This window comes from Kogia breviceps, chromosome 2 (assembly GCF_026419965.1).
Source record: "Kogia breviceps isolate mKogBre1 chromosome 2, mKogBre1 haplotype 1, whole genome shotgun sequence".
Classification (NCBI taxonomy): domain Eukaryota; kingdom Metazoa; phylum Chordata; class Mammalia; order Artiodactyla; family Physeteridae; genus Kogia; species Kogia breviceps.
This window is the reverse complement of record NC_081311.1, coordinates 101,415,194-101,439,567: the sequence shown is the minus strand read 5'-3', so window position 1 is coordinate 101,439,567 and position 24,374 is coordinate 101,415,194. Positions and strand designations below refer to the sequence as shown.

At 35.8% G+C, this 24,374-nt stretch overlaps 1 protein-coding gene across 8 annotated transcripts in view; it reads left to right on the top strand.

Moving 5' to 3' along the window:
• The window catches only part of NCKAP5 (NCK associated protein 5), a 1,012,185-nt gene that overhangs the window by 410,217 nt on the left and 577,594 nt on the right, over positions 1-24,374 (top strand). For all 8 annotated transcript variants that reach the window (XM_067025888.1, XM_059055602.2, XM_059055601.2 and 5 more), the window contains one exon: positions 3,999-4,062. In XM_067025888.1, coding sequence (XP_066881989.1) covers positions 3,999-4,062 — 64 coding nt within the window. The remainder of the gene's footprint in view (positions 1-3,998; positions 4,063-24,374) is intronic.

Below are 24,374 nucleotides of genomic sequence, written 5' to 3'. Positions count from 1 at the left end.
ATATGTTGCATTTCCTGAATAAATGATTTAGAACAATTACAGAGCATGGACCTAAAGAGGCATTTGTATTTGTTGGTCATGCAAACTGTCCTTCACCACCAGGCTGCTTTGAATGAGAGTAGATCCCATAAAGTAGACTAAAGCGATTTTCTAATTTGTAAATTAGGATGACCAGAGAGCAGGGTTAGGGTTGGGGATTATCTTTCCTGTGATCCAGACTACTCTGAGATTCTCCACGTTTGTGTCACACATTTCCACATGGCTGTTTGAAGTCGGGCACGTCTCTGCTTACGTGGTGGTAGGTCAAAAGTAAAGTTGACGTTTCTAGTTTTACATATTTTACTCTCTGTTTCATCAAATCAAGTGGCTAATGTGCTACCACTTCTGAGATGTTGGTTTTCTATGTTGGTTCATTCAGACTTTATTGAAGGCCAAAAAATAAAATGTGTGGGCAGACTACAAAATTTTATGATTTGTTAATATTTTCCTTCTTAAAAACTATGTGATGGCTAAAACCATTGGAGTTTTCTTTCAAATTGAACTGAATAAGATTTGACAAGCACCTATACCATGTGGTATTTCTTAATAGTGTGATAAAGGAAATCTATTTTAAGGATAAAGATGTTAAAGATATATTTGCAAAATTTTAAAGCAGTGTCACTCTTCTTATGAAATTTATTCTTGTTTTGGAATATAATATTTTTCATAAAAACGTTTTACTTATGTTACCATGGGTTTATTAATTTTTAACGAATTTATAGGTAAATATTTTTTAAAACTACCTGTTTTCATTTATATATGGTAAATATCTATGAACGTAACCTACTTGAACAGGAAGTCTTCTGGTCAACATCAGTAGCTATAACGCATGTCAACGAGCTCTTTTGAGTCCTCAATAACTTTTCAGAATGCAAACCGGTCCTGTGGCCCAAATATACGAGAACTGCTGTACTATTATCCCCTCATTCAATGTTCTTATGTAGGAATTTACTTTGTTGATGCTTACTCAGATATTTACCTGGTAGTCCATGGAAGCTGTGCTTATCATAATTTTAAAATGTGTGTAAAAAGCTTTTGTGGCCAACTAGAACCAGAAGGTGCCCTATGGGAATCATTGTGTATGCGTGTGTGTGTGTTGTGTACTCATAAATGCAAATTGGTAGTTATTAGAAATTCTATCATGCTAGGCAAATTGGTATTAGATTCTGTGTCTGATTCCTCACTCAGCAAATCGCAAACATTTATTTTGTTTCTACTAAATGGCCCTTAGTAGGTGTTATAGAGATGGACTAAATGTGATCTCAGCATTCAGGGCAGCAGCTGGTACAGTGCTATACCACAGCTACACCACACTACACCAACTACACCACAACTGACCACGTGCAAAAATGCATCAATCAGCAATTTTGGCTGCCACCCTTGTGGTCAAGGAGGAACTTATGGGCTTATTTAGAGATATACTAAATAAACAGTCAAGGAAAATATAAGACAATGTGGATTAGAGTTTAGACTAGAAGTTAAATGTCTCCGTATTCAGTATACAGAGAAAACAATGAATTCAGGTATTGTTATATTAACTTAATTATCATCCTTAGTACCAGAGTAGCTTCTGGGTTCTCTTTATTTAGTTTTATGGAGTTATACATCCCAGTGAGAAATAATTTATAGATTATTTTGGTAAAAATTTTGACAGTCTAATAGTAAACCTTTCAATCCATGAATGTGGTGTGTGTATGTGTTTATGTGTATGTATAAAATCTCCTTTAATTGTTCTAAGCAGTGTTTTGTGGTTCCTATGTAGCAGTTTAAGTCTTTTATTACATTTATTCCCTAAGTATTTTATGTATTACAGATTCTTTAAACTTAATTTTCCAATTGTGTGATGCTAATACGTAAAAACATAATTGATTTTTGTATATTGACTTGCATCCTGTGACTTTGCTAAATTATTAGGTATATTGTTGTTTTGTAAATTCCTTAGGATTTTCTGGTTAGAAAATTATGTCATCTGTGAGCATAAACAATTTTACCTCTTCCTTTTTGTTATTTGTGTCTTTAATTTCTTTTTCTCACCTTATCAAACTAGGTAGGAGTTATGCCATCTTTGAACTTTCATAAATGAGGTCATAAAATATATACTATTCTGCATTTGCTTATTTCACTCAATGGTATTGTTTTGATGAGGTCTTGATTATTCATTCTCAATAGTTTATGGTATTTCAACGCATAACTATGTTCAGGTTTATCCATCCTACTGTTAATGGGTGTGTGCATTTTCAGTTTAAGATTATTACAAGTAGTCCTCCTATAAACATTCTAGCACATGCCTTTTAGTGAACATATATATGAGTTTCTGTTGAGTTTATACCTCAGAGTGGACTTACTGAGTCATAGAATATAACGTATGATCTTCTCTATTTTTTTTTTGTCCTCATGAGTATTTACCATGTGTTTAGTTTTCATATTAAGCCAGAAGTGTGTCGCATTCTTCTCTTCCCTCTGTCTTTTCATCTGCTCATCGGAACTTGTGTCAGAGAACACGTGTAGGCTCTCTGCCTTGCTTACCTCAAAAAGAGGCACGTGACCCCATCTCTCTCTGGCTTCCTCCTGCTTACCGTTTTGCCCCTCTCATAGCGTATAAGCACAGGTCCTGCTCTAGGCTCCCAAAACTTGTATACCCCAAAAGTCTCCTGATTCTAGTTTTCCTCCTTCTAGTCTGTCTTTAGGTATTTCTTCAGAGAGAGAACTATTCCTACTAAAAAGCTACTCCACTTTAACCAAACTAAAATATTGGGTTGGCCAGAAAGTTCGTTCGGGTTTTGTGTAACATCTTACTCAAAAACCCAAACGAACTTCTTGGCCAACCCAGTACATGCCTTCTTGATAGTCTTGGGCATTTCAAACACACAAGCAGTTAGAAGGGGAGAAATCCTCTCCCTCCTCCGGAATTCAGGTTGCTTCCTCTCTGCATGTAGCTGAATCCTGTGTAGAGGGTGGGCTGAGGGATGAAATAGCTTCACACCCCGATAGTGGTAGAGGATTTCAGAGAAAATTCTTGCTAGAACTAAGATTTGAGAATTACTGGAAGAGTTCACTTATACCTACTTCGTCTCTCAACTATTTTAAGAATAATTGAAAAGCTGGCCAAAATGAAGATATCTGTCACTTTACAAAAGTAGTCTTAAAATTTTGGTGAATATTAGAGTTTTTTTGTAAGTGAAATGAGAATTGCAATTATAAAGGACACAAAATGAACCCTGTTGTGAACTAAAGAATACTTAAATAATTTGACTTTCAATTCCATATTTTCGTATTTCCTAGACCCTGAAAAATGACATGCAGAATTTTTATTTAGGTTTTGAACTAAGGAGAACCTAAAGTTTGATTGTAATATCACTACTTACCAGCTGGGGGCTCCATATGTTATTCAGCCTCTCTTAGCCTCAGTTTCCACATCTATGAAATAGGGATAATAAAACCTATTATAGGGTTGTTTTCAGGCTCACATGAGATCAGGTAAAACGCTCAGCCCCATGCCTGTTATGTAGCAAGCCAGCAAAGGATTTTCTATTTTTATTTCAAGAATGGTACAGAGTTACATTTTGTTTGCTTTATTAAATTCAGTATCAGCACAGGGTAACAAAATAAATAAGAATAATGAAAACTATTTATGAGCAAAATTGATACAGAAAGAACAACTGAAATATTTTAGCCACAGAAAATTTATTTACAAATGATATATGAACCTCTGAGTTGGCATTGAGCATTCATTTGGCTATTATAAAATCCAAGGCAAAAGATCTCTTTCATGACACACAGTGAAAACAATGCACTCATGACCAATCACTTTAAATATTTATAGAAAGTTTAGTGGAGGAAGTGAGCTAAACCAAGGAAGGGATTTCTCTGGAGACCTCAGAAGAATGTTTTGAAGTCAGGCCAGTGTACCTCTGCCTTAAGAAGGATGGTCAACTAATCATGTGCTTTTGCTTCTCCAGGGAGAAGTTGGCTGTGGCCCGACTGCAGAGAGAAGTTGCCCAAAGAAGAAGTGAGGGGGCCATGGTAAGTCCCAGCTGATCTGTCCTGATTCCCAACCTCCCTTCCGAGGTCTCTGGCTTGAAAGGCATTTTTGTCTCATTAAGGATTTCAAAGGAAAATATTTGCTTGTAGCAAACTGAATGCTGTATTGGTAAATAATATGTTTATAATGCAGTTTAAACAGATCTGCCATTTGCTGAGAGAGCGGGAAATATTAATTGGGAAAAAGAACTCTTTGACCTTTAAGGAGGATGTTCAAATGTTCAAAGGGTTGTACGGCTTTATTTCCTGAAGGTCTACTGGATACCCAGGCTTCCAGCTGTGAGCACAATGTCGGTAAAGGAGTGCTTTCAGGTTTTTCAGATAAGGACAGTGCAACTTAATTCAAGCCTCTCAGTTCTTTGAACCTGAAAAATAAACAGCCTAAAAGAACACTCAGCTGTTTGCTAATGGAATTGTCTTTTATCCTCTTCCTTCTCTCCACTCTTTGTGGTGTAATCTCCCTGTCCATTTCAGTGTGTGCCATTTAGGAAACTGATGTTTCCTTGTGGTTTGAATTGTACTAAAAATCAATATGGTTGTTCTGGGCTGTAGCAACTTCATCTTGTAGACTTTCTTTGCCAAAGTATCTGCCTGTGTGCCCCTCTAATATCAGAGATGGCTGTCGGGGGACCTGGGGAATGGACTTGTGTGGGTTAACTGCTGCTGTTATCTCTGAGAAAAAAATATGACATCAGATTTTTTACAAACGTATAACAAAGCAATGGCACGCATTGCAACTTTTCAGCTAGTGCTTTTTTTTGAAAAGAGAAGCCACACATTTTCAGATCCTGAAAGCTGCTTCCATTTGATTTCATGAGAGTTAATTGACAATTCATCTGCTGAAAAGTGTAAGAAATTTGTAAAATAAGCTGGCCTTGAACCTCTCTCAAGAGGGAAGGCAGAGGGCTGGAACAAAAGGTTGAATGTTGAGTGGATTCTGGAAGGTTCCGTGGCCCTTGAGCATGCTAAAATACTTGGTGATCATGTTGTTTGCTCTGCTAGTGATCTTAAGGCAAAGAGAATCTTGACTGTTCCAACAATACGATGAAGCTGCTCGCAAGCATCTTTGAGCAATGACATGGGAATAAGTTGAAGAAAATGAAGGTTTAGTTAAATGGCGAACTGAAAATGTTCAATCTGCACTTTTATTGCATTGCAGAATGTTTCTGAGCTAGGCCATTCTGTAATGTTTCCATCTTTGTTCGGGCTAGCTAGCTCCTGTTCAACACTTCATCACCTGTGTTCAAAGTGAAGGTGAAGAAGTGACAGCTTTTCTAGGTCTGTTCCTTCATCCTTAAAATGAGGGACTTGGGATTGTATGATTCGCAGTCCTGCGAATGAGCGTTTGTTCATGTAAAGCTTCAATAATGGGAAGATTTTTCTGGTAATAACTAAATGTTATTTCAGTTCATAAGAACAGGCCCCTAAAGAATGTATCTTTCTGATTCTGACATTGAATGAGCCTGAGTTAAAATCATCTCAGACAGATAACTGTCGAGTTTTTCATTAAATGAAACCCCCATTTAAAACGTCATAGAGGGCTTCCCTGGTGGCGCAGCGGTTGAGAGTCTGCCTGCCGATGCAGGGGACGCAGGTTCGTGCCCCGGTCCGGGAAGATCCCATGTGCCGCGGAGCGGATGGGCCCGTGAGCCATGGCCGCTGGGCCTCCGTGTCCGGAGCCTGTGCTCCGCAACGGGAGAGGCCACAACAGTGAGAGGTCCACGTACCACAAAAAAAAACAATACAAAACAAAACAAAAACATTATAGAAGTTATTGTTCAGTGTAGAAAATACCCAGAAAACAGTGGCAAACAAAAAGTGATTCTGGTTGCTCAAAAACCAACTTTGGAAAAGTTACCAGTGTTTTGTTACTCATCTTTAAATAATGTTAATGAAAAATCACATTTGTGTATTGACTGATTTAACACATAAGTAATGGAGCACCTAACCCTAACCCTACCCAGCGCTATTCTAGGCATTGGAGAAGCATCAGTGGAAAAAACAGGCGAACATCTGAGAGCTTACCTTCTAGGCATTGGAGAGACAGATGTTTGACGGAATTACTGTCATATGGTGGAGGCAGCTATGAGAAAATAAGATCAGGGTAGCGGAAAATGGGATGCTAGGGAGTCAGTGTGAGTGTTCTTAGTAGTAAATCACTGAAAAGTTAGTATTAGAGGGACGTTGAGGAGGAGAAGGAGTGAACCATGATGACAGTTCCAGCGGGGGTTAGCATTCCTGGTGGGGAGGTGGGCAAGTTCAAGGGCCCGGGTTGCCTGCCTGAGAAACAGGATGGCTGGAGGGCATGAGGGAGAGGCTGAACAGTAGGAGATAATTCAGAGAAGTGGTAGGGGCAGAGGAGTATGTCATCAAGGTCCCCAGAGATCTCTGGCTCATGCTGAGTGACAGGATCCATTGGAAAGCTTTTAGTGAGTGCCCAGATGCCATCTGATTTACTACTATTCATACGACTGTTTCCCCCAATTCCATAATTGATCACATCTCAATTCTTTAGAGACACCTAAACCCTGATTTTTATTCATGTCCTTTATTTTGCTTTTTTCTCCCTCCTTCTTGGTATGTTTTCCCCTCTTTCCTTACCTAGTCATCCCCCACCCTGAATTTTCAACTTAATTATATGCTTCAGCTTTTCTGCTCCTAGGATTCATTTATTTCTGAAGGCCTGATTCTTTCAATATCTGACAGCTCCTAAAATCAGGCAGTTCTATTAAGCCTCTAAATTTAATTCCTGCTGTTATGAGCCCAGAACTTTTGTCACATTTTTAGCAGAAATGGAAAGCAGTTCATCACAACCAGATCACCTTATGCTTTTAAAGAATAATATTTACAGTATGCTGTTTTACCCACATGAAAGGAAAAATTATATGTATGGAAAAAGTTATGTAAGTATTTTCCAAATGCTATATAATTGAAGCAGATAATTATTTTAACGATCATCAGTGAACCTGTTATAATCAAAGTCTTTAATGCAAAACATGGCCTTTTAAAAATTTGACTATACAATAAATCTTTCTACTTATAAGTTTTTAAGGTAGTACCCAAAGCATCATTTTTGAGAGATTTCTTTTATTTTTTTAACACACTGTTTATTTTGGAACAATTTTAGACTTCCATGAAGTCGCACACCTGCATACTCTTTAACCAGGTTTCTAGTGTTAGTACTTACGTAACTATGGTGTAATTATAGAAACTGAAGAATTAACATTGGCACATAACTATTAACTAAGTTCCAGATTTTTTTGGAATTTCACCAGTTTTTGCAATAATGTGTCCTTTCTGATTTAGGATTCAGTTCAGGGTACTGCATTGCGTGTAGAAGGATTTCTTTTTGCTGGCTGATTGACACATATGAAAATAAGAAAGAATATGGATTTGGGAATGAGGCAAGTCTGGATTCAAAGTCCAGCTCCATCAGTAGTTAGCTATATGACCTTAGACACATTCCTTTATGGGTTTTTAACAATTCTGTCTGTGCTTTTGTTCTGTTAACTCAGATCTTTATTTGGGAACGCTATCTTTGAGTATATTATACGTTTCCTGTTTGTTTCTTTGTTCTTTATTTGTTCTTCCACGAAATAACTATTGCCATTGTTTTCATACATACCTTTCATTATTTTTCACAAACTGCTATAAGATCACATTTCTCTTTATTCTGGGAGATTGTATTTCAGCTTGTGTTCTCTATCACTGGCTCAAGTTACTGTAAGATCTTTTCTGTCTGTAAGACTTTGATGGCATCTTAAACTTTGTTATATGTAAAAAAGGCCCCTTCTACCCCAAGAGTATATTCATTCCCAGTATCTTCTAGAATGCATATAGTTTTTATTTTTCTATATGTAAATCTTTGCATATTCTAGGTGGAATTACATTGGTGTGAGGTAGGGATCAAAATGAGTGTTTGCCCAAATTAACTGTTCAATAAATGGTGTTGGGAAATTAACTAGTATCTAACCTTTACTGTCGCATTTACCATCTTCCAAATTCAATCCCTATCAATCTGCCTCAATTACTGGATGGCTTATTCTTTTCCATTAACCTTATTTAGTCTATTCTTACAATAGCCTAAATTGTTTTAATTACTAGAAATATGTCTATTTAATATTTTATAGGCTGAATTCTTTCTGATTATTCTTTTTTATCTAAACTTAAAAAGATAATTTTATTTATTGAATAGCAATCAGGGTTCATGAGTTAAAAATATGTATTTGGATTTTTTTTAAAAAAGTATTTTTATGTGTGTTTATGACACAGGAGTATCTCAGAGACTATTTCAAAATGACATGAAAAATGACTTAATATGTTTATTTTTTTTACATTTATATTAAAATTTTTTGAAAGAATGTCACTTCGACCACTGTGAGTTTGTCTTTGTTTTTTATTAGTATCTCAAGAACACTAATATTCTACTGAACATAATTTTTTAAATGTTTGGTTTAGTTACGCAAAGTTAACAACACTGTATGGTTCCTTTTCATCCCATTCTGTTTGGGAAAAAGAAAAATATCCACTTTTTGATTACTCATCTCAAGACACTAAGAAGCATAGTATCCCCATTTAACCTGTTGCAGGATTCCCTTTTTTCCTACATCTGGATATTCAAACACTGGCTGGGTGTTACCATACTGTACCATCAGCTAAATTCAAAACCATATCCTCTTGTTTTTTTGCACAACAACATCCAAGGAATAACTGTCAAAGAATAGGGTGTTTGACAGTTGTATCAGGAATTTGAGAAAAAGCAGAGAAGAGTTGGAGGAAGTAGGGAGATCAGAATCATTGGACCCTCTGTGACATCCTTGCTGGAGGATGGGGCAAACTTAGGTCAGCAGAATCCCTCACCAGATCTTATTCATTCAGTGCCACAGTATGAACAGCCAGCTGTGGTGATAACTGGAGTTAGCTGGATTCACTGATACAAAAACACATTAAAGAAACTTCATGCCTGTGGACCCACAGTTTCTAGTGGGTCTCTGTTAAACTTCAGGGTTCTCTTCTTCAAATATCTGCATAGTGTTTGAGAGCTTTAGTCCTAGTCTTATTTTTAACTTGTTGGTTCCCTGCCCTGTGCAGCATGTGAGTTTATTTTCCCTCTTAGTCATTTGTAGAAAGCAAAAGTCACAGTGTTAAATAACTGTTATTTAAACAAGAAGAGATCATTTCTTTTAATTTAAGAAATGCATGTAGAAATAGGAACATTGCAAACAACCCAGGTGATATTGCCTTGATGAGTTTTCAGGATTTTTCCCAGTGTGCCCTTCCTCTTGGCATTGCTGCACAGCCATGTGGACAGCTGTATTGTCTGGCTTCTGATAGACAAGAGGGCAGCCAAGAAGGGAGATTCAGAGTTTGGAATCCCAGAAGTAAGGGAGCCTGAAGCTGTAGTACCTAAACATGTCAATTCCTACTGCTAGATTTCTTGGGGACAGGTGTTTAGTTTTGTTTCACAGCAGCACAGTGGGTGATACAACTGATTTTCTAGCTGCTAGTAGTCAAAGAAGGAGGATTAGGATTACAGGGTGAACTAACCTATTTTTGTTTCTTTTTTTCTTTTTGAGATAAAATTGACATATATCATTATATTAATTTGAGGTATACAACATAATGGTTCAATATATGTATACAGGTTTCCCCTGCTATCTGAAAAGAGAGCATTCCTATGAAACCTTTGGTAAGCTGAAATGGTGTAAAGCAAGACACAATTACCTTTTTTTGTAATAGTAAAAATATGCTTTGGATTTCTTTTGGTTAGTGAAGAAAAGTACAGATGTAGGTCGTTCATAAAAGTGAAGTCGTGCAAAGCAAACTCTTAAAAAGCGGAGGCTACCTGTATTTTGTGAAATGATCACCACAGTAGGTCTAGCTAATATCCTTCGCCACACACAAACTGTTTTTCTTGTGATGAGAAATTTTAAGATCTACTACTCTCTTAGCAACTTTCAAATATAAAATACAGTATTATTAACTATAGTCACCATGCAATATATTACATCCTCAGGACTTATTTTATAACTGGAAATTTGTACCATTTGACCCCCTTTACCCACTTTGCCCACCCCTCCCCTATCCCTGCCTCAGTCTTTGTATCTATGAGTTTGTCTTTTTTTTTTTAAGATTCCACATCTAAGTGAGATCATGTGTTATTTGTCTTTCTCAGTCTCACTTATTTCACTTAGCATAATGCTCTCAAAGTCCATCCATTGTTGCAAATGGCAGCATTTCCTTCTTTTTATGGCTGAATAATATTCCATTGTATATACTGTATACTAGATTTCCTTTATCCATTCACCCATCAATGGACACTTAGATTATTTCCATGTCTTACCTATTGTAAATAATGTGGAAACAAACATGGAGGTACATATATCTTTTCAGGATAGTGATTTTATTTCCTTTGGATAAATACCCAGAAGTGGAATTACTGGATCATCTGGTAGTTCTGTTTTTAATTTTTTAAGAAACCTCCATATCGTTTTCCATAGAGTCTTTACCAATTTACATTCCCATCGATAGTACAAAAGGGTTCCCTTTTCTCCACATCCTAGCCAACACTTATTTCTTGTCTTTTTGTTAATAGTCATTCTAACAGGTATGAGATGATATCATATTGTGATTTTGATTTGCATTTTCCTAGTGATTAGTTATATTAAGTACCTTTTCATGTACCCATTGCCCATCTGTATGTCTTCTTTGGGAAAGTTCTATAGATGTCCCTTGGAGATATTGTAGGTTTGGTTCCAGACCATTGCAAAAAAGCGAATATCACAATAAAGTGAGTCACATGAATTGTTTGGTTTCCCAGTGCATATAGAAGTTATGTTTACACTGCACTGTAGTCTGTTAAGTGTGCAATAGCATTATGTATTTAAAAAAATACATACCTTGGGCTTCCCTGGTGGCGCAGTGGTTGAGAGTCCGCCTGCCAATGCAGGGGACACGGGTTTGTGCCCTGGTCCAGGAGGATCCCACATGCTGTGGAGCGGCTGGGCCCATGGGCTGTGGCTGCTGGGCCTGCACGTCCGGAGCCTGTGCTCTGCAACGGGAGAGGCCACAGCAGTGAGAGGCCCGTGTACTGCCAAAAAAAAGAAAAAAAAAAAAACACCTTAATTTAAAATATACATTACTGCTAAAAAATGTTAACCGTAATCAGACAACACAGGATTGCCACAGACCTTCAATTTGTAAAAAACACAAATATGAAATACAGTAAAGTAAGCACAAAAAAACAAGCTATGCCTGTATTCACATTTTCTGCCTATTTCTGAATTGGATTGTTTGTTTGTTTTGCTGCTGACTTATACGAGTTCTTTACGTATTTTGCATGTTAACTCCTTAACATATATGATTGCAAATATTTTCTCCCATTTAGTAGGTTACTTTTTAATTTTGTTGATGGTTTCCTTTGCTGTGCAGAGGCTGTTTAGTTTGATGTAGTCCCCTTTATTTATTTTTCCTTTTGTTGCCTTTGCTTTTGGTGTCAAATCCAAAAAATCATCACCAAGATTGATCTCAAGTAGCTTACTGCCTGTGTTTTCTTCTGTGAGTTTTATGTTTTCATGTCTTATGTTCAAGTCTTTAATCCATTTTGAGTTAATTTTTGTGTATAGTATCAGATAGTGGTCCAATTTCATTCTTTTGCTTGTGACTGTCTAGTTTTCCCAACACCATTTATTAAAGAGACTGTTTTTTCCTCATTGTATATTCTCGCCTCCTTTGTCATGGATTAAGTGACCATATATGTGTGGCTATATTTCTAGGCTCTCTATTCTGTTCCATTGATCTATGTGTCTGTTTTTATGCCAACACCATACTTTTTTGATTACTATAGTTTTGTAATACGGTTTGAAATCAGGAAGCATGATATGTCCAGCTTTGTTCTTCTTTCTCAAGATTGCTTTGGCTATTCACATTTTTTTTTGTGGTTTCATACATATTTTAGGATTGCTTGTTCTATTTCTATGAAAAATACCATTGGGATTTTAATGGAAATTGCATTGAATGTGTAGATTGCTTTGGGTAGTATGTACATTTTAACAATATTAACTCTTCCAAGCCATGAGCACAGAATGTCTTTCCATTTATTTGGTTTTTCTTCAATTTCTGTCATCATTGTCTTAGAGTTACATTTGGTTAAACTTGTTCTTAGGTATTTTATTATTTTTGATGTAATTGGATTATTTTCTTAATTTCTCTTTCTGATCATTTTTTATTAGTGTATGTAAATCAATTGATTTGGGAAAAACTTGGTTATAGTCTCATGGGAAACTTGGACTTGTCTCCTTGTGTTAATATATTGATGTTAGCAGCGGTCATAGCAGTTGAGTTTAAAGTATCATCCAAAGAAGAGAAGTATCTTGGACAACACACCATTTACAATGTTTATCATTAGCTGAAATATATCCATAATACATCTCTGGAAATAGAACCAGGGGTGTTTTTCTCTTGTTCACAACAGCCAACTTCATAAGTTAAAAAGCCAAGTAGACATGTCTTTCTAAGAGTTTAGAATGGTAGGTGCCAAACTTCAGGACATGTTTCTGTATATGTGCTAAATTTTGGAAATAGGCCCTGCATATTATTTTGTTCATTTATCTGTTCAGCTTATCCAAGAGAGAATAAAATGAAGTCATTGCTTTCATAAAATTTATACTATAAAATACTTATTGCACAAATACATCAATGTCATACTTTTCATGATCTCTGTTCACAGTCAATAATACCAGAAATCAATAATAACCCCTCAAAACAGAATAACTTTGAAATTTTTAATAAAATATTTTGTTATTTGCTTAAAATTTTTTTTGAAGTACAGTTGATTTACAATATTGTGTTAGTTTTATGTGTACAGCAAAGTGATTCTGATATATATATTTTATTCACTTTTAAGCAAATAAATTGTAAGAGAAATTAAAAATATTTAAGCTGAATGAAAATGAAAACACTCCATTTACACAAACTTAGGCAGTGTAATTAAATCAAAACTTATGGTGAGATATACACCTTTAAATGTATGTAATAGGAAAAGAAAAGATTTTAAATTAATCATTCAACCCAAGCAGCAATAAAGAATAGTAAACATAAAGAGAGAAGAGGAAAGAAATAATGAAATAAAAAACAGAAACCAATGAAGTACAAAATGAAAAAATAGTGCAGTTTTCAGCAACACGAATTTATCCACATATGCATATAAGATAATTAGACTGTGACCACTAACTGGGTATTGACATTAAGAATTATTGTCAATATGTACATATAAACTTGATATTATGGTCATGTGTTTCAAAAGAGTTCATACTTTAGAGATATACAGAGAAATATTTGCCAGTGAAGTACTGTGATGTCTGGGTTTACTTCAAATAATACTGAAAGAGGAGAATAGCTGGAGGTGTAGATGAATCAAAATTGGCTATATTTGATAACTGTTGAAGTTGACTGTTTATTATACATTTTTCTACTTTTATAAATGTTTAAAATGTTTCATGATAAAAAGTTTTTTAACCCCTCCTCCCCTGAAAGCTGCCAGGCTCTGATGATTTTACAGAGGAATTCAACCAAACCTATAGTGAAGGAGATAATATTTTATACAAATTGGTGCTGAAAGAAGATGAAACAAGTATCCCCAACTCACTGTTTAAAAAATAAAAGCTAAACTTTTCATTTGAGAAAAGTTATACATTTACCAAACAGTTGCACAGACAGTAGAGAGATTTCCTGTATGCCTCATACCCAGTTTCCCAATTATTAATGTCTTATTGTTGTATGGTACATTTGTCACAACTAAGGAACCAATATCAATACATTATTATTAAGTAAAGTCCATTCATTGTTCCCATTTCCATCGTTTCACCTCATGTCCTTGCTCTGTGTCAGGATCCTATCCAGGATAACCATTACATTTTCTCATCTTGTCTCCTTACGCTCTTCTTGGTTGTGGCGGATTCTGAGACTTCCCTGTTTTTGCTGACCTTGACAGTTTTGAGGAGTCCTGGTTAGCTATTTTGGGACATTTGTCTCAGTGAGATTTGTCTGCTGTTTTTCTCATGATTAGACTGGGATAGATTCAGGGGAGGGAGACCACAAGTTAAAGTGCCATTTTTATCACATCGTATCAAGGTTGCATATTATCACTATAACTCATCATTATTTAGGTGAACCTTGATCACGTGGCTGAGGTAGTATCTGTCAGGTTTCCACTGTGAAGTGTCTCTCCCACCACCCCCTTCCATACCATCCTCTTTGGAAGGAAGTCACTCTGCATGGCCCACGCTTAAAGAGTGTACAGTCATGTTCTTCCTCCTGAGCGTGCAGTATCTATGTAAATTATTTTGAATTCTTCCACGTGGGAGATTTGTTTGTTCTTTCCTGTTTATTTATTCAATCATTTATGTTACTATGAGTGCATTGATATTTACTTTTATACTTCGGGTTATAAACCAACATAAACTACGTAATTTTGCTGCTCTATTTGTTCAGCTTTGGCCATTAGGAGCCCTTTTAGTTGGCAATCTTGTCCCTCTCACACACTATCATCATTGTTTTTGTTTGTTTTCCTTTTCTTGCCTTGCCTGTTCTTTTTTTTCCTTTTCTTTTCTTTTCTCTTTCTTCTTAGCACTTTCTTACTTTCTAGTTTTACAAGATACTTCAGGCTCATCTTGTATATTTCCCTCCCACAGTATTAGAATTGCCATTTCTCTAAGGAGCACTGGTTTTATTTAATGGTTTTATTTAATGTATTTCAAATACAAGGGTATTTGAAACCAAGAGCTGGTTGCTAGGTGCCAACTCACTTTTATGAGGCTTATTTAAAGTGGGATTTATTCCAGGAATGCAATGATTGCTTGACATTAGAAAATCAAGGGGGCTTCCCTGGTGGTCCAGTGGTTAAGACTCCGTGCTCCCAATGCAGGGGACCCAGGTTCAATCACTGGTCAGGGAAAATAGATGCCACATGCCGCAACTAAGATCCCACGTGCCACAGCTAAAGATCCCACACACAGCAACGAAGATCCTGTGTGCTGCAACTAAGACCCGGTGCAGCCAAATAAGTAAATAAATATTTTTTTAAAAAGAAACTCGATTAAAATAATTGACAGCAGTTATAGATTAAACACAGAACAAAAACTCAACAGATACAGAGTAAAACGTTTGATAAAATTCAATACCAATTCACAATAATTTTTTTTAAAATGTAGTCAGCCAAGAACAAAACGATGTTTTCTTAAATTGATAAAAGGTGTCCATGGAGAATCTTTAGTAAAAATTGCGCTTAATGGTGAAATGGTAGAAGCTTTCCTTTTAAAATCCATAACCAGACCAGGATGCCGCCTATCACTGCTGCTATTTATTATTATACTTCTGGTCCTAACTAGCATACGATAAGTAAGTGATGTAAGGGTTGGGGGAAAAGCAGTTTGTATTATTTGCAAATAATGATTGTCTAAATAGAAACTTTAGACAAACTTTTAGAAGATTGCTGGGAATAAGATGAATATACAAAAGTTAATAGATCCTACATATCCACCATCAACTCTTAGGGTAGTTTTAAAAGACAGTACTTAAAATAGTTTTTTTAAAAGGCATCTAAGAATAAATCCAAAAAGGAATACGTAAGATATTGATGGAGCAATTGTTAAAGAGTATAAAAGAGGAGAGATAAATTAGTGGAGAGATGGGCCATATATTCTTGGAAGGGAAGACTTAGTACCATAAATGTATCCACTTACCCCAAAGTGATTTATATATTCCATGTAATTCTAATCAGAATCCCAGAGGGGTTTTCAAAGAATACAAAAAGCTAATCTAATATTAATATTTAAAATGTAGGGGGTTTTTAATCAATTTATTTTTAAAATTTATTTATTTTTGGCTGTGTTGGGTCTGTTGCTGCGCGTGGGCTTTCTCTAGCTGTGGCGAGCGGGGCCTACTCCTTGTTGCAGTGCACGGGCTTCTCATTGCAGTGGCTTCTGTTGTTGCAGAGCACAGGCCTTAGGCTCACGGGGGCTTCAGCAGTCGTAGTGCACAGGCTCAGTAGTTGTGGCTCGTGTGCTCTAGAGCACAGGTTCAGTAGTTGTGGTGCATGGGCTTAGTTGCTCCACGGCATGTGGGATCTTCCCAGATCAGGGCTCGAACCCATGTCCCCTGCAATGGCAGGCAGATTCTTAACCACTGAATCACCAGGGAAGTCCCAAAAATGTAGGTTTAAGTATAGATGATATAATTTTAAGGAAAGATAACAGGAGGTGTTGTATCCTATCACACATGAAGATTTATCATAAAGCTAAAGCAATTTAATCTGTGTGGTGTTGGGCAGAGATATCCAAATAAACCAGGAGAACAGAATGGAGAGCCTTGAGTAGGCCACATGTAAATAGGAATCTATAATGGAAGTAGAATTACAATTCAGTGAGGAAAGAATGGACAATTTTAAAAGGCTACTGTGACAATTTATAGAGTAAATTACACAATTTCATTGCTACCAGGTACAATGCACAGAAGTAAATTTTGAACGAATCAAAAACTGAAAGCAATGTTTTAATATTTTTGGAATATAAGGAAATCTTATAATATTGAAATAGGGGAGGATTTTATTTTTAAAAATAAAGGGAAAAAATGAAGGAAGATAAAATGTACAAGGAATAAAGAGAAAGATTGATAAATCTTAGTACGTTAGGAATAAAAACCTTTGTTCAAAAAAAAAAATAAAAGAAAAAGAGATCATTAGCAAAGTGAAAGAGTGAGCTCCTGGCTGGTATAAGAGATTTGCAAGGCAAACCAATAGGAAAATACCATGACCATAAACATTTAAATTTTTCTTGTTCAGAAAAATGTAGAATATAGATGAAAACATCACTGGGATAGCATCTCATGCCTATCTATTTTGAAACAATTTTAGAAGTCTGAAAATGCCCGTAGGCAAGACTGGAACTCTTCTGTATATTTGGTAGTAGTATAACTGATGTAAACATTTAGGAAGCCCATTTCGTGTTACCTAGAAAGAAGAACATGCAACACAGCCTGCGATCTAGGAATTCTACTTCAGTGCTTTGAACCTAGAGAAACTCTAACATATATGCAAAGAGACTCATGTCAAGATACACACTTTAGCACTGTTTCTGATAATTAAAAAGTCAAAACTGTCTCAAAGTCCTGCAGGAGGAGATTAGATGAGGCAAATGACTTCTTCAAACGGTAAAATAATATGAAGCAATTAAAATGAACTATATCTGCATGTATCAACATGGACAAATCTCAAAAACACTGCATTGATTATTGATATACAAGTAGAAGAAATCTCATATGTATAGGAACAGCACACACCGAGTTGAGCATAATGAATACTTCTGCGGAGAGGGAAGATCTAAAATTATATCCACTCATTTAATTTTTTAATGAAGCAAATATAAAATGTGTAAAAAATTTGGATAAAGTTAAGGTGACATCTTGTATTTCTGAAATATTTTCTGAATTTTTAAAATATTTTATTATTAACAATATTAAGTAAATGTAAATGAAAATTTTGAAATTAAAAAATAAATATGGGGCTTCCCTGATGGCGCAGTGGTTGGGAGTCCGCCTGCCAATGCAGGGGACGCGGGTTCGTACCCCGGTCCGGGAGGATCCCACATGCCGCGGAGCGGCTGGGCCCGTGATCCATGGCCGCTGAGCCTGCGCGTCTGGAGGCTGTGCTCTGCAACGGGAGAGGCCACAGCAGTGAGAGGCCTGCGTACCACAAAAAAAATAAAATAAAATAAAATAAAATAAATATGGGGTAAGGGTGTAAGATATATAAACTATTAAGTATAAAATAAGCTACAAGGATATGTTGTACAACACAGGGAATATAGCCAACATTTTATAATAACTACAAATAAGGTATAACCTTTAACAATGTGAGTTACTATATTGTACACCTGTAACTTATATAATATTGTACAGCAACTATACTTCAGTAAAAAAAATAAAGTTAACTATGTGAGGTGACGGATGTGTTCATTATCTTGATTTTGTATAATGTATCAAATGTAAATATATATATCAAATCATCACACTGTACATTTTAAGTAGATATCAGTTGTTCCTCAGTAAAGTTAAAAAATTACAAAAATAAAAAATAAATCAAATCTGTAATACCAGAAGAGAAGATAGGAGAAATTAGAAGAAAATATTAGATTTCTCAGAGGAAACTATTAGAAAATATAAGTTGTTTTTATGATCAGGGCATAGTTAAGTCATGTCTCCACATGACACCAGGGCCATAAACTGTGAAGGGAAAAATGGAGAATAGATAGCTAAAAAGCCTTTACTTCTGTTGAGCAAAAGTTAACATAAACTGAGATAGTAAATTAAGCACCCTTTTTTTTTTTTATTGCAACAGACATGATAGAAAGACATAAAATTCTAGGAATTGCCAGAGAAATCTTAAGAATAATGTTGTAGATTACATGGCTATGTTTTAAAAGTTGGATCAGTCTAGAGCCTCTAAGATTTTCCTAGGGTTCTTTCAAGTAGAAATAGTGTTCCTGAAGAGAGTATTCTTAATCACCAGTTCACCTCTTGCTAACCTCAGGTCTAGTCCACAGAAGATTTAGGTTAAAATCTATACCTTCCTTTTATTGCAAGTCAGATACTAGAGATGAGAGACACTATTCTACCAGGAAACTTGGGAACTATTCAGAATTTGTTCCAGTTTCAAATAAGGTGGGAGTTTTAGAAGACTGTTTAATTACTTAGGCACAAAGAGTTCCATAGTCCCTCACGTGGCTGGAATGGCCGTCTTTGCCTCTGTGTTTTGTGTTTGAAAAGGGGACAGGGGCCTTGCCTGGTGGCGCAGTGAATCCGCCTGCCAATGTCGGGGACACGGGTTCGAGCCCTGGTCCTGGAAGATCCCACATGCTGCGGAGCAGCTAAGCCCGTGCGCTACAACTACTGAGCTTGCACTCTAGAGCCCACGAGCCACAGCTACTGAAGCCCATGCTCCACAACAAGAGAAGCCACTGCAATGAGAGGCCTGCGCACCGCAATGAAGAGTAGCCCCTGCTCGCTGCAACTAGAGAAAACCTGTGCATAGCAACAAAGACCCAATGCACCCCAAAATAAATAAAAATAAAATAATTTTATTTTAAAATGAAAAGAAAAGGGTACAGGGAGGTGTAGGACACCGTGAAGCAAGGCCCTTCCCCTTCTTGTACTTAAAAAATTTGAAGTGAAATTTACATACAGTGAAACATATATCATAATTGTCCAATTTGATAAGTTTACAAAGATGTATTCCCCTGTGAAACCAAAACTCCAAATAGGAATACTGAAAATATAGATTATTTTTATTATCACAGAAACTTCCTTCTTAACCCTTCTCAGTCACCCCCCACCCCGACTCTTGCAGAAACAACCATTGATACACCTCAGATATTTCGTGTATTAGTTGCATGTTCCTGAATTTTATATATATGCTATCATACAGTATATATTCTTTTGTGTCTGGCTTCTTTCCTTCAGCATAATGATTTTGAGATTCTTCATGTATTGTGTGTTTGAGTAGGTTTTCCTTGTGTTCTGGGTTTTTTTTAATAGTCGAATGGTGTTTCATTGTATAAATATATCACAATTTGTTTATCCAGTTTCCTTTTGACAGATATATTGATTGTTTCAATTTGGTCTGTTACAAATAAGGCAGCTGTGAAATTCTTGTACAATTCTTCTTGTGGACCTGTCAGTCCATTATTAGATACATGATTTGCAAATGCTTTCTCCCATTCTGTTAGGTTCTTTCCCTTTCTTTGTGCACAGTGCCCTTTAAAACACAAAGGTTTTGATTTTGAAGAACTCTATTTTTTTCTTTTGTCACTTTTGGTGTCATATCTAAGAAGGTTTTGCCTAACCCAAGGCCGTAAAGATTTTCTTCTAAGAGCTAGTTCTAGCTCTTACATTTAGGTCTGTGATCCATTTTGAGTTTTTTTTTGTTGGTATGTGTTGTTTGAGAAGGGGGTCCAACTTAATTCTTTTGCATGTGGCTATCCAGTTGTCATATCACCATTCGTTGAAAAGATTATTCTTTCCCCCATTGAATTGTTTTGCACCCTTGTTGAAAATCATTTGACATGAATGTGGAGGTTCGTTTTGGACTTTCGGTTCTTTTTTCTTTTTGATGTTTTTAATAACAGCTTTATTGACATATAATTCACATAGCATAACATTCACCCTTTTAAAGTGGACAATTCAGTGTTTTTAGTAGATTCAAAGAGCTGTGCGAACATCATCCCTGCCTGACTTTTTAAAAAAGTTTTATTGCAGTAAGTATAGTTGATTTACCATGTTGTGTTAGTTTCAGGTGTCATCCCCAAAAGAAACACTATACCCATTAGCATGGACTTTCAGTTCTATTCCATTGATCTGTATGTCTGTCCTTCGGCCAGTACAATGCTGTCTAGATTACTGGAGTAATCAAGTAATGCAAGAGCTACTGTGCAGTAAGTTTTGAAATTGGGAATTGTGTATCTTCCAACCCTCATTCTTCTTTTTCAAGATTGCTTTGACTATTCTAGGACTTCTGCATTTTGATATGAATTTTAGGGTCAATTTGCTAACTTTTTATAAAAAAAAAAAAAAAAAAAAAAGGCCAGCTGAGATTTTAATAGGGATTGCATTGAACTGGCCATATTAGTTTTACTGGTTATGGACTTCATATGAATGAATCTGAAGTACATACTCGTTCACGTCTAAACTCAGAGTATGTTTTTGAGATTCAGTTATGTATGTATGTATTAATAGTTCATTACTTTACATTGCTGAGTAGTAGTTCATTGTGTGAATACATATACTTTATCCTCCTGTTGTAAACTTTTGGGTGGTTTCTAGTTTTTAGCTATTATGAATTAAGCTACTATGAACATTCATGTGCAAGTCATTATTATGGGCATATGCTTTTATTTTTCTTGAATAAATACATAGGAGTGGAATTGTTGGACCTTATGATAAATGTATGTTTAACTTTATATAAGAAATGGCCATTGCGTTTTCCAAAGTAGCTGCTCTATTTTACACTTCCACCCACTGATATATGAGAATTTTGGTCGATTGACATCCTTGCCAATATTTAGAACTGTTAGTCTTTTAAATTTTAGCCCTTGTAATGGATATGAAGTGTAGTTGATTTACAATATTATATTAGCATCAGGTGTACAACATAGTGAATCAATATTTTATGGATTATACTCCATTTAAAGTTACTATAAAATAATGGCTGTGGGACTTCCCTGGTGGTCCAGTGGTAAAGAATCCGCCTTCCAATGCAGGGGACGTGGGTTCGATGCCTTGTCAGGGAACTAAGATCCCACATGCTGTGGGGCAACTAAGCCCAGGCGCCTCAACTAGAGAGCCCGTGTGCCACAAACTACAGAATCCAGTGCTCTGGAGCCCACATACCACAACTAGACAGAGAAAAACCCGCATGCCACAACTAGAGAGAAACCCACATGCTGCAACTAGAGAGGAGCCCTCATGCTGCAACAAAGAGCCCGCATGTCACAACTAAGACCTGACACAGCCAAAAAATAAAAATTAATTAATTAATTAGTTAAAAAATAAATCAAATAAAGTAAAATAATGGCTGTATTTCCCTGTGTTGTATAATATATCCTTGTTGCTTATTTATTTTATACATAGTAGTTTGTATCTCTTAATCCCATACTCTATCTTGCCCTTCCTTCATCCCCTCTCCCCACTAGTAATCACTAGTTTGTTCTCTATATCTGTCTGTTTCTGTTTTGTTATTACATTTGTTTGTTTGTTTTTAGATTCCACATATAAGTGACATGCAGAATTTTTCTTTGTCTGATTTACTTCAGTTAGCATAATACTCTCCAGGTTCATCCACATTGTTGCAAGTGGCAGAATTTCATTATTTTTTATCGCTGAGTAATATTCCATTGTGTATATATATATATACCACATCTCTTCATCCATTCATTCATCAGTGGACCCTTAGGTTGCTTCCACATCTTGGTTATTGTAAATAATGCTGCTGTAAACATTGAGGTGCATGTAACTTTTTAAATTAGTGTTTTCATTTTCTTTAGATACATGCCCAGGAATGGGATGGCTGGATCATATGGTAGTTCTATTTTTAGTTTTTTGAGGGACCTCCATACTGTTTTCCATAGTGGCTGCACCAGTTTACATTCCCACCGGTAGTGTACAGTGATTTCTCAAAGGAAGAAGTAAATTGTCACTGTTTGCAGATGACATTATACTATATGTAGAAAACCCTAAAGTCTCCACCGAAAAACTATTGTAACATATAAATGAATTCAGTAAAGTTGCGGGATACAAAATTAATATACAGAAATCTGTTGCTTTTCTATACACAATTAATTGTCAGAAAAAGCAAGAAAACAATCCTGTTCAAAATCACATCAAGGGCTTCCCTGGTGGCGCAGTGGTTGAGAGTCCACCTGCCGATGCAGGGGACACGGGTTCGTGCCCCGGTCTGGGAAGATCCCATGTGCCGCAAAGCTCATGTAATGCAAAAAAAGCCTGCGTAACACAAAATAAATAAATAAATAAATAAAACAAAATAAAATCACATCAAAAGGAATAAAATATTATACCTACGAATAAATTTAACCAAACAGGTGAAAGACTCATGTGATTTAATCTTCATTTCCTTGATGATGAAAGATGTTGAGCACTTTTCATCTACCTATTGTTCATTTATGGCTATTATATTCGTTTGTCTATTTGAGAGAAGTAACTAGTTTTCCTATAGAGTTGCATTATATATTTTTAACAAAAGTCTCTTGTCAAAATATGTGTTGTAGATTTTTTCCATTCTTGGTTTGCCTTTTCATTTTGAATAATGTTGTCTTTTCATAAGCAGAGACATTTTAATATTGATGAAATTGTATTTTTTTCACAATTAGTGTTTTCTGTGTTCTAAAAATCTTTGCCTACCATATGTTGACAACAATATTATTTTGACTTGTCCTCTAGAAGCTTTTGTTTTTATGCTTAGATCCATAATGCCCTGGGACTTAATCCTTGTCAGTGGTATGAGTTAGGTGTTAAGATTCATTTTTAAAAATACAGATATCCACATATTTTGTTATCATTTTTTTAAATGACTTTACTTCTTTTATTTAGTTTCTTTGTTGCCTTTGTTGCATACCATTTGCCTCTATACGTACAGGTCTATTCTTGGACTCACTTCTGTTCTTTCTGATAGATTTCTCTATCCTTTGCAAATATTGCATTGTCTGAATATTGTGAATTTGTCATAAACTTTAAGATAAAATAGTGTAGATCTTTCAGCTTTGTCCATTTTCAGGGTATTTTTATTATTCTAAGTCCCTTTAAATTTCCTGTCCACATTAGAGTCTGCTAATCAGTTTCCTCAAAATACCCCTTGTGATTTGTTTTATAATAGTATTGAATCTTTAGATAAATGTGTGTAGAAGTGATAGCATAACAGTATTGAGGCTTTTAATCCTTAAACATGATATAAATCTCCATTTATTTACATCTTTGTTAATATCTCTCAGCAGTATTTTATGGTTGTCAGCGTAGAGCTCTTGAACATCTTATTGTTAATATGACTCTACTTTCTCGGGTTTCGTGCTAATGAAATGAAACTTGTTCAAATTTTTATTTCTAAATATTTGTTGGTAGTTGTTTTGTTGCAGGACTGTCAAAATGATGTTCCACTTCCTTCAGGCTTCCAGGATTTCTGATAAGAAGTTTGCCATCATTAGATTTGTTGTTCCTCAATTTAGTTCTCTGGTTGTTTTGTTTGTGAATCTGGTTGCTTTGTATTGTCTTTAGTTTCCTGCACTGTGATAATGATATGCCTGGGCATAGATATTTTTGAAATTATCCTGTTGAGGTTCACTGAGCTTCTTGAATCAGTAAGTTTGTGTCTTTCATCAAATCATTTCTTCAATATTTTTATGGAAGTTTTGAATTTTATTTTGTTTTTATACAGCAGGTCCTTTTTAGTTATCTATTTTATCTATCTATCTATCTATCTATCTCTCTATCTATCTATCTATCTATATATTAGTGTATACATGTCAATCCTACTCTCCCAATGCATCCCACCACCACCCACCCCCTCTCCCACCACCACTTTCCCGCTTTGGTGTCCATATGTTTGTTCTCTGCATCTGTGTCTCAATTTCTGCCCTGCAAACCAGTTCATCTGTACCATTTTTCTAGGTACCACATATATGCATTAATATACGATATTTGTCTTTCTCTTTCTGACTTACTTCACTCTGTATGAC